This window comes from Limulus polyphemus, unplaced genomic scaffold (assembly GCF_000517525.1).
Source record: "Limulus polyphemus unplaced genomic scaffold, Limulus_polyphemus-2.1.2 Scaffold172, whole genome shotgun sequence".
Classification (NCBI taxonomy): Eukaryota; Metazoa; Arthropoda; class Merostomata; order Xiphosura; family Limulidae; genus Limulus; species Limulus polyphemus.
This window is the reverse complement of record NW_013665782.1, coordinates 888,221-899,355: the sequence shown is the minus strand read 5'-3', so window position 1 is coordinate 899,355 and position 11,135 is coordinate 888,221. Positions and strand designations below refer to the sequence as shown.

At 36.1% G+C, this 11,135-nt stretch overlaps 1 protein-coding gene across 1 annotated transcript in view; it reads right to left on the bottom strand.

Annotated features, from left to right (window-relative positions):
* The window catches only part of LOC106478013 (coatomer subunit beta'), a 51,902-nt gene that overhangs the window by 23,507 nt on the left and 17,260 nt on the right, over positions 1-11,135 (bottom strand). Inside the window, exons 5-8 of the mRNA XM_013938516.2 lie at positions 10,180-10,328; positions 8,853-8,999; positions 8,156-8,255; positions 1,366-1,508 (exon numbers count right to left, since the gene is read on the bottom strand). Coding sequence (XP_013793970.2) covers positions 1,366-1,508; positions 8,156-8,255; positions 8,853-8,999; positions 10,180-10,328 — 539 coding nt within the window. The remainder of the gene's footprint in view (positions 1-1,365; positions 1,509-8,155; positions 8,256-8,852; positions 9,000-10,179; positions 10,329-11,135) is intronic.

Below are 11,135 nucleotides of genomic sequence, written 5' to 3'. Positions count from 1 at the left end.
GTTTGATTACAAGGAGGAAAACAACGCCTCTGCAGCCACAAAGAATACCAAAGAAGTTTATGGAAATGTTTTGAACGTTCATAAGTCACAACAATGGTTCAGAAAATTTCGTTCAGGTGACTTTAGCCTTAAAAACTTTGATGGCAGGGGCCGACGTGTTGGAATTGATATTGATGCTCTGAAGACGCTTGTTGAGTCTAACCCAAGGGAACACACTCGTGAAATGGCCATGAAATTGCATGTCTCTCATGAAACAATACATAAACATCTAAGGAATATGGGAAAACTCCATAAAGAAGGTGTTTGGGTGCTTCACAAACTCGTCGATGATCATTATTTCTGAAGTGTGAATGTTGCTTTGTCTCTTCTGGCGCACAATGTGCGTGAATCATTTTTGGAAAGAATTGTCACCGGTAATGAAAAATGGATTCTCTATGCGAATATGAAATGGCAAAATCAATGGCTCAGTTCTAGACCAAAAACACTTCCGACTCCAAACCCTGGACTCCGTCCGTAGAAAGTGATGCTTTGCTCTTGGTGGAACATCAGAGGAGTAATTCATTTCAAACTCTTCAATCCACAGCGAACTGTCAATGCAGAGATCTAAAGTCAGCAAGTGGAACATTTAAATCAAACCCTTCATCAGAAATGCCCTTCACTCGTCAATCAGAAAGGTGTTCTTCTCCACAACAATGACATCCACATGTGGCACGTTTAATGCAACACAAAATTATAGAGTTGGGTTGGAAAGTTCTCCCCCACCCACCATATTATCCAGATATGGCACCATCAGATTATCATCTTTATCATTTGCTGCAACACCATCTCAATGGGAAAATGCATGCAAATGTGGAAGGTGTTAAAGAGGACAAGTGATTTCTTTAATCAGAGCATTAACACCCTTATTGTGAGATGTAAAAGCATCATCAATAAGAATGGAATATTCCATATAATAAATGTTTTGTTTTGATATACAAGTTGTTCTGGTTTTTTCATTTAAAAAAAAATTTCTTGACAACCTAATATTTGTGAAATGTACAATTGTCTTTGTTTTTTCTCAATTCTATAATTATAAAGTTTCACCAAGTACTGACAGTTTCAAGTATCAATTGAGTAATTTTTAATTGGAGTACCATATTTACACATATTTACCGACATACTTATTAAAGAAAATAGCAAAATCTCCTACCACAGTACATAAATAAAACTCTTAAATTATATCACAAGTCTATACAGTAGTTTAAACACTTACTTGTCAAGTAGTATATATATATACACATACACACAATGAATGAAAATGTGCAACCGAAAAAAAAATTATACTTAAAAATATAACCATTGTTAAAATCAAATCATAGTAATTACCTTTATAATAATGCTACCCTCATCATAGCCTAAAGCAACATTGTTGGAACCTTGAAGACAAGAAATGGTCCAGACTCTTTCTAATCCATAGTTCAGCGTGCTCTCCAAGCGATAGGTGTTTGCATGCCAGATACGGACAGTACCTAAATATGATAAGCTTGATGTTTTCATTTTAAATTGAAAAGTCAACACACATGTATAACATCTTATGATCAATACAGTACAAACAAATGATGGTTAACCTTTTAATCAGCAGTGGTCACTAACAAAAATACTGAAAGATTTTCTTGACAATAATGTCATAACTGTTTCTGTTCAACAAAGTAAACAGCTTTTGAGTTTCACATAAATACAACAAATTTTACAACTACATATAAAAATGTTATAAAATTTGTATACTTTGAAGAATTTGACTAAGATTATTATATTTTTACAGCGGAAGGCCCATTTTTAGTTTTAAAACTTATTTTTACATCATGTTTATACCAAATGTATGCATGCTGCTAGGAACAATATGCTGGTCAATGTCAAAAGAAGTTTTGTTTCTATACACAAAAATGTTTACTGATTGGAGGAACAATACGATTCTTCACTACTTTTAATGCAACTGCCACTAAGAAAAATTTTCAGTAAACTTTTTATTGATTGAAAATATTTGTATTTGTTAATGGTTTTATGGATGTGTGTGTGTTTCATAATAAATCTGTAAAGATGATTAGTGACTCAGTGTTCAAATACATCAGTATGTGATGATATGGCATATCCAGCAACATTTAAATCATTGTTTTCAATACCAACACTTCATAAAGAATTTTTGCACATCCCTGAATATTCAAAACAAATCATATTTTCAGTCTATAAAAAACATCTTTATTCAATTCTCTTCACCTATGTCAACGCACGCTCTGTCTTGGTACTGTATATAAACACCTCATTCAGAAAATGTTATCACTTTTTCAAGAGTGACTCAATCTCAGTCTCTAACACTGGCACTTAGTGGGGACTCAGTCTCTAACAGTGGCACTTAGTGGGGACTCAGTCTCTAACACTGGCACTTAGTGGGGAGGAAGAGTGGGAGAGTGTCAGTGGAGGTATTACTGGAAATACATTTTCAATTTAGGAAAATGTTAACTTCCAAAACATACTTACCCCCATTCACACTTACAGCTAGAATCCCACATTGATTAGGTGGAAGGGACTGTGAGGACATTATCCATACAGAAAGTGTCTGCATAGATCATGGGTGTGTCAATAGAAGATTGGCACACTAGTGGGGGAACCGCACCACATCCAGAACAGGTAAGCTCTTCACCTGGAACTTAATTCATGTATTGTGGGTGGAATTTTACTATTGGCCAGGCTCCAACCCGATAGCTGAGGTTCCACTGCTAAGAGTTGGAATTATAGGGCCATATGCAACACTGAAGTGGACAAACCTTCTCCTCAACCTGAAGAAGTCCAAAAAGCAACACCCTAGGCTTGGAATGATGGGATCGTGTATGCCTTACTCAAACTGATGAAACAGTGCTCATCCGGTGTGGAATTATGAACACTCATCCACACTCCCCAATGGCAAGGGAACTTCCACTTGCCCCCAGAATTATGGGGAGGATGTTGAATGGGATGGGACCATTTTGCATTCAGAATTATGAGGAGACAATGGACCCTCTACCATGATAAATGTACTGAACCAATATTGATCAAAAAGAAGGCCCACATTCCACCCAACCGGATTGCCAAGTGTCAAATCTTAACTGGTATTATGAGTAGGCTCCTGCGTAGGCTGGTGCCACTCCTACCAACATCTGGATAAAACATCCAGGGACCTGCGCAGGAGAGGCCCACAACTTTGCCCTCTTCTCCAAGAGTGGAGGAATTCACTCTAACACTGGAGGAAAAGCCTCTGTCCACCACCCCAGTGACTGAAAACTGGGTGTGGTAAGGACTCCCTAGCTCCACCACTAGAATCTGGAGGGTAATGCGCATTGGGGGAGTCCTGAGGAACAGTGCAATAGATGAACAGAGTTCCCTAAATTTTTAAAAGCAAACCAATCACGATTTATTCAATCCAATGATCAACAGAGATGGGCAGGGTCCCCTTATGCTTTACTCATGATAGTCCATGAGCAGCAGTCCAGCATAGTACAGAATTACCACACGGTAAGCTTCTAGGTGGTCTTACGGAACACCTCATTTCTACAGTTTTTTGCAACCTAGATAAAGTATATTGAATTAGTGTTTTCTTGTGTGGAAATGGTTTCATAAAAGCACACCTGTGAAAATGAGGTAGAGGACCCTGAAAGGTAGCAACAAAAATATTCACCAGTCTGTATAATCTAGCGGAAGTGGTTAAGATTGTTACAGTGGGTAGGCAAAAAAATCGGCAGATGAAGATATTGCCAGATCATGCAAATAATGTGAGATAAAAGTATTGGGGGAAGTCCATATACTAGTCTACACAATGTTCTCCAACGGACAATTCAATCGGGCTGCTAAGAACATAGAAATGTGACAAATCTGATTAGATGTGACTCGCAGAAGATCCCTTGCCTTCAATTAAAGCCCAGAATAAAAATCATTGTACAACATCTCTAAAGGCATTTGCATGGGCAACAAAACCTTCAAGCCCCTCATTGAACATGACAACAATTGAAATCTGATTGGTCATAGAAGTGAGAAATAATGATAAGATGAATCAGTGAAAAGGATTTATACCCTTCCCTGTCTGAAAGTGTGTAAAAAGAAATGGTATGAGGGAGTAGGTAGAATGTTATAGCAGTTTGTGGAAAAAGAGCACAAACCACCCCAACTGACAATGTCTGTAGAGCAGCAGCAGCAACAGAAAATAAACTTTCAGGAAATGGTGATACATGGCATATGAGAATCAGGTCACAAACAAGTGTTGAGAAAGGGCATATAATGTAACCTTAATATACCAGTTAGGTAACTGGAATGTTCATTTGAGACAAAGGACCCAAAGCAACTTAAGGAATCCAGAAAGTATTGAGGACACAAAGAATATTTTGTCACAAGTGTCGATCTGCAATTCATCAGGCTGCCTTATACAGGGTGATTGTGGAAAATGCAAAAACCTTTGCCAAAGAGCCAGGTCAAAAACAAGTTATGGCTGGCACTTCTGAATGAAGTGGGTTCAACCTCCTCTCAATACATCATTGCTGATATGTGTGTCATTTCCATTGAGAAATGTCCATCACAGAACTAATCAAAGACTGAGACAGAAATTAAACCCTCATGCCATGTGAAAGAGTGTATAACATCTATGTTTGAAAATTGAGCTTCTTGTTAGCCAGAAAGTATTGGGGACACAAAGAATATGGCCTAAGAAAAAGTGGAAGAGATGGACACTGCTGAAGGTACCACAGAAGGAGAAACCAGGGTGTAGTTGCCAATCTGGTGCTATCAACAGGAACTGACAATGGGTTGGAATAAATCATAGTTAGTACCTTGGGTTACATATGAATTGAAGGGAAGGCCTGGAGTTGTAATCCTGTCCCATTCTGACAGAATGCATCCAGTGCCAAAGCTCGAAGATGAGGTACTGAAGATAAAGTTGCTAGTAGTTGGGTGTTCCAATGAGAGGTCAACCCACCAATCAGAGTTGCAAAACGAGAGCCGATGCAACAGAAGCTTGTAATGCAGCATCTATTCTGTGGGGTGAATCTGTTTGGGTTGAGACAATTGATCTGTTACTGCAGTCAGAACCTGTGGAACATGGCAAACTAGTAGGGTGATATGACAGGAGTGGTTCCAAGAAAGGAAGTCTAAGATTCGAAAAAATTGATCCTTGGATCTAGTGCTTCCTCAATGAGTAGCACAAGACACCACCATGGAATTGTCAGAATAAAGCCTGAAGCCTGTACCCTTAATAAGCCCAGACTATGAGGCATTGCCTTTTAACTAGTGGTTACACGGTCGGTCGATGTGACCGATCCCATTTTGAGATAGGGTAAAATAACATATAAACTATAAGGATTTAGTGAAAAAAAAACGTTTGAAATGCATTTAGGAGGTTTTAGGGATTACACAAAGGTAATTTGAGGTTTTTGGGATGAAGAAAACTATTTTTAATTTTAACATGAAAATTACTTTGCACACTGACTATTCAAAACAAATACTCAATATATTTGTGGACAAATCTTTATTTTATTTCATTAAAAATACTTCACTAAGAAATATGACTTTTTGTATGTGAAAGACTTGTAATATTAACTGAAAGACTGCCAAATTTTGTGAAGATATATCCAATATATATTGAGAGTTACAAGTATTAAATTTATAAAGACTTTAAACGAGTACAAAGGTCATGTGACTTGGCCAAATTGACCGACCTCGTGTTGAAAGAGTTAATGAGCAAAAAAGAGCTGAAACATTGTGCAGGAATGCCTCACCATACGTTCATAGACCCTGGAATTACTGATTGTTAGCATAAGCACCCCATTGCTGAAGCAAGACATTTGTGAAGAGATGGAACTCTGGATGAGGTAGCAGCAGAGGAACCCATATCTTAGTATTGTCCCAACTTAACATCCCCTCAAGATCAAAGAATGATTCTGACTAAAGAAACTGGAGAATGCAGTGAATCAATGTTTATGATCCCTTGGTTGCACAAAAACCATTAAAAGGATCTTTTGTGCTCTCACCGTAAAGGCACGAGGGATTTGAGTGATGCCCACATTCCTAGAAGAGAAAGAACCATCTATGCAGTGAGAGAAGAAGGGAGTAAAAGTTGGGCTTCCTGTTCCATAGCATGGAGCTGGATGAGAGTCAGCTGAGCCTAATTGAGAGACGTCATGACAAAAAATACCCAGACTGATGATATATTGAATTGGAGCAAGAATAGATGTGTCAGCTCTGAGAATGAAGCCTGCCCTGACTGTTTTTGAAAGTAGAATCAGGATGTGATGTTCTGACAATTGATGAGACAATGCCAGCAGTAACCAGTTGTCTATGGAATAGTGTGTGCACAGTGCTATGGAATGGAGGTGATGAGAAAAAACTTGTATGATTCGGCAGAACCCATGTGACACCAATGCTAATCCAAAGGTAAAAACCCTGAACCTTTGTGTATAGAAAATGCTGATAGTGGTGGGACACCACCACTATAGCAATGTGCAAATAGGAGCTGACTAAAACAAACTTGGACATCCACAATCCTAGTAAAAATGTCAACTCAGATTGAGGAATGAGTAATTTGTGAACTTTGGAGAATTTAGGCATTGATATAGAGGATAAAAATCAATGACTGGCCACCAATTTCGTGTCTTCTTAGGCCCAACAACTGATGGAAATAAAATCCCGGAAGGACTAGCACGACTCTCTTACTATCCCCAGACAAACACAAACTCTGACAGCTCTGAAACTATGTTCCAAATCCTAAGGATCAAAGTGAAATGGAACCCTATAGGTAGGGTGGATAATAGTGGTTGAAGATGTGAACTGAATGACAATCCTGACTCAAGAATTTGTAGTGTTCCTGGATCCGTAGTTAAGGTTATCACACATCCAAAAATTTTTGGAGCCGAGCCTCTAAAGACCCCAAATTCATACAATAATCACCAATGTTGGTGGCAGTGATCCGACTGAGCAGCAGAACCTGTGAATATAGACAGAATCTATTCTGGGTACCAATGTACCGAGGGGCTGATGTCAGGGTTTGAGACCCTCAAACAGAGGTGGAACTACGACCCCTTGTAGGAGCCGATGAAATTTGAGACACCAACGACAACAAGGATGAAAGTAGATGCTGACAATGGAACCAATGTGCTTACTAACAATGATTCCAGCTTGTCATCAATGATGATGGTGATCCTAAGAGTCTTCCAACAAATTGTAGGCTATGGAAAACAAAACTTTGGATTTTAGAGTTGTAAGTCCATAGACTTACCCTGTCCCACCATAGGACAACGATCTACTAAGGTTAACTACAAACTTTTATTTAGAACCCATAAATTCGAGGAGCAGATGTACTATTTGAGAGTCAGAATATGCTTCCACTTGGCTGATGAGGCATAACTGTGTCCACTATGGAGAATCGAAACCCAGATCCCTGTGTTACAAGTCTGTAAACGCACCACTGTCCCACAGGGGGACTGAAAAGCCAACAGACTAAAAGAAGGCACAGTAAAAAGTGAATATAAATTATCTCCAGAATGTAGAGAATCACCTTGAATTGCAGCCTCAGAGCCCCCCAGACAAATGCCACAGAACCAAATATATGTATCAATCTCACTATGAATAAGATCACTGACAATCTCAACCAAGTGTGACCCCCTCCTCAATTGTTGTGCAATACTAGATATCAGAGGTAGGATAGGAGAGACCTGATTTGCCTCCATGCTGGAAATAATCATCCAGGAATTCATATTGTAAATTGGTTTGCCAATTGGAATTTTTTTTAAGAAAATCAACAAGGTAACACGGAGAACGCTCAAAGTATCTCCAAACGATCGTAGCACTGGGAAACCCGTTAGTGACTCTTTGTCGAGAAAAAATGATAACATTATCTCAATAAGGTGTTTATATACAGTACCAGGATAGAAAGCGTATTGGCATATGTGGAGAGTGTCACAAGACAAATAATGTCAAGGGCATTTAAGTGAGGTATAAAAGACTGGAGCAAGTGAGAAAAAAAAAAAACCAATGCTTAGATGGGTAAAGGAAGAAACCCTCTCAATTGAGTAATAGCTGTAAGTGTGAGAAGAGGTAAGTTTGTTTTGGAATTAAAAATTTAAAAAGTTATGTTCTGCTGACAGAACTGTACAAAGCTTACCATCTTCAGAACCTGTCATGATAATGGGAAGTTCAGGATGGAAAGACACAGCAGAGATGTTCTGTGCATGACCTTCCAATGTCTGGACACAAGTCTTATTCTGCACATCAGAGTAAATACAAAATCATTAATTAGTTGCATTCAAATCACTGTTGAAAAGAAAACATTGTTACAACTACATTTGACACTTTCAAATGGCAGTTACTAGCAAGATGAAAACTTGTATTTTACATCATTAAAAAGAACATTTTAATGTATATTTACTATTATAGCAACTATTACATCAAAGTACACCTAAATGTATGTTTCACTTTTGATCTAACAGTTCAGATGGGAATATAATAACCATGAAAATAGTTTCAGCTTAATCAACGTCAAATTACTTGCTGCTGTAGATATGATATCAATTATTTTAAATATTCTCATATGTTAGTATTTATAATGATAAGTTTAAGCAAAATAGAGATTTAAATGCCTATACTCATCTAATTATCTCATTTAATATTACTCAAAATTTCCACTGCTAGTCATAAGTTTCATTCACCAATGGCTAGTTGAAGCATGTATATCTTGGTAATACTTGTTAGTATTAAATATTGATAACTAGAAGTTATGCAATATGGTTGTCCCTGAACTTGGAAACTTTACAGAAAACTGATGGAATATTTGCTCTCCGTCACAAACAAGTACTACTCACTTGGTAATCCCATATCTTCACCAAACGATCATCTGCACCAGATATTAGGTAAGGCTTGTCTCCACCATGATAATAGTCAACACAATTCACTCCTTTCTCATGCCCTTCTAAAGTAAAATTAGGAGTGCTTGAACCCAACTGCCAAACCTGTAACATCATAGGGTTCATTGATGATCTAAAAAAAACTAATACTTTTTTTATGCAACAATAATTTCTTTTAACCAAAAACTGATATTAAACCTTGTCTACCTATCTATATCATAGATCTCTTTTCACATCTCAGTACTGCAACATAATTCAAACTTATACCTTACAGGGTGATTTCAAGCATAAAGCTTTTTGTCCAAATACCTTGTGGAATTATAGTAATTAAATTATAAGCATAATCAATGTTGATGATCTCAACTGTATTTGGAAATTTATCATTAACATACTTGTAAATTTTGCTTTCATAACAATACACACTTTTGTAAAGATATACTGAATTGTTAAATAAAAATGTGAAACTGCACATAGTCTTAAGGTACAAGATTAGTTTAGGAAAACTAATTCATTGACTCTATAGACATTAAACAGTATAACTAATTCATTGACTCTATAGACATTAAACAGTATAACTAATTCATTGACTCTGTAGACATTAAACAGTATAACTAATTCATTGACTCTATAGACATTAAACAGTATAACTAATTCATTGACTCTATAGACATTAAACTCTTAACAGTCTTATGCTTTCAGAAATCTTGTTGTTGTGTCTGGAAGTCTGCCAAAGTCGTATGTATTGTAGTTTTCTAGCTGTATTATTCTCCCAGACACACACAATGACACACTTAATTTTTCTTATGCCTACAGTTCGTAGATCATCCACATATTGTGGAAAACTGAATATTGAAACATTAAAAGACTTGCATCTTTCCCACACTTTAACTCTGCAGAAACCAATCACTGTCCTTACTAATTCTTGCAAAACCAATCACTGTCCTTACTAATTCTAGCAAACTTTTAAACCATAGATGACTATGTCACCTACTATGTTATCAGCATTACTAAATGTATATACATGAAAATAAATAGCATTATACAAGGTTGATCTGTCAATACCATACAGTACAAAAATATGTATACATCACAAAATGTTGAAACAAATTAATCATTCACATAATCAAATGTATTCATATAAATCTTTTTTTTTGCACTCTTAATATTCAGATCCTTACACTATGCTATCCAAGTAATGGTTCACCTTTTACATAATTCTAATATATGTTAACATAACAGACTGACCTTCACATAATTCTAATATATGTTAACATAACAGACTGACCTTCACAGTTCTATCCAATGATGCACTGGCAAATGTGTTGTTGTCTTTTGGATTAATCACTATCTCCATTACATAGTGGGTGTGTCCTTCAAACACTTGAGTACATGCCCACTGCTTCTCCCAGTTCCATAGTTTGATAAGCATGTCATCTAAAAAAATATATTAATTTTTCAGTTTCATTAACAATTCATCTGGAAAAAAAAACACTAAACAAATTGAATCAATACAGTATAACATCTCTAAGATGATTTATAGCTTAATTAGAATACTTATGTAAAAAGAATCAACAGGTTAACAAAGTTGCACATCAAGAAAAAAAATTTCAAAGCATTAATCAAAGCCCCACCAAAAAGGATAAACAGTTTAATTTGTACATAATTTAACCATACCATTAATGGCTGGGTGGGATCCACTCAGCTCGTAACAATGAAAGTATCCATGATAGTAATTATACATTGACTTTTGATAACGTACACGTATCTTTACAAAATTTTGCACATTACTGGTAAACATAACAAGGTTTTCATACATAAAATATCATGTTTTTAAATTAAGTATTAATATTTTTTTAATTAAAGATTTTCTCATGAAAGTTTTTCTTTCAGAATGTTGACTATCCAACATGCAATGAAATTTTGATTTTATGATTAAGAATACTTTTATGCATCATAACACTTTCAAATTTCACAAGCAAAATCTTTATAACCTCAATATAATTATCAAATGTTTTTTTTAGAAAAGACTATATTTTATCTGTTATTATCACTACTGTATCTCTGTATGGGTTGGGTCAATTTGACTGACCTTGTAACCACCATAAAAACTAGGAAATAAATATGCCTTTTTTGTTCTAGAATGACTACAAATTATATCACGAAGACACAAACGTTAAGTCTAAATAGCTTAAATTTCATAACATTAAATATTTATATATATTTATTATTTTTATTATATTG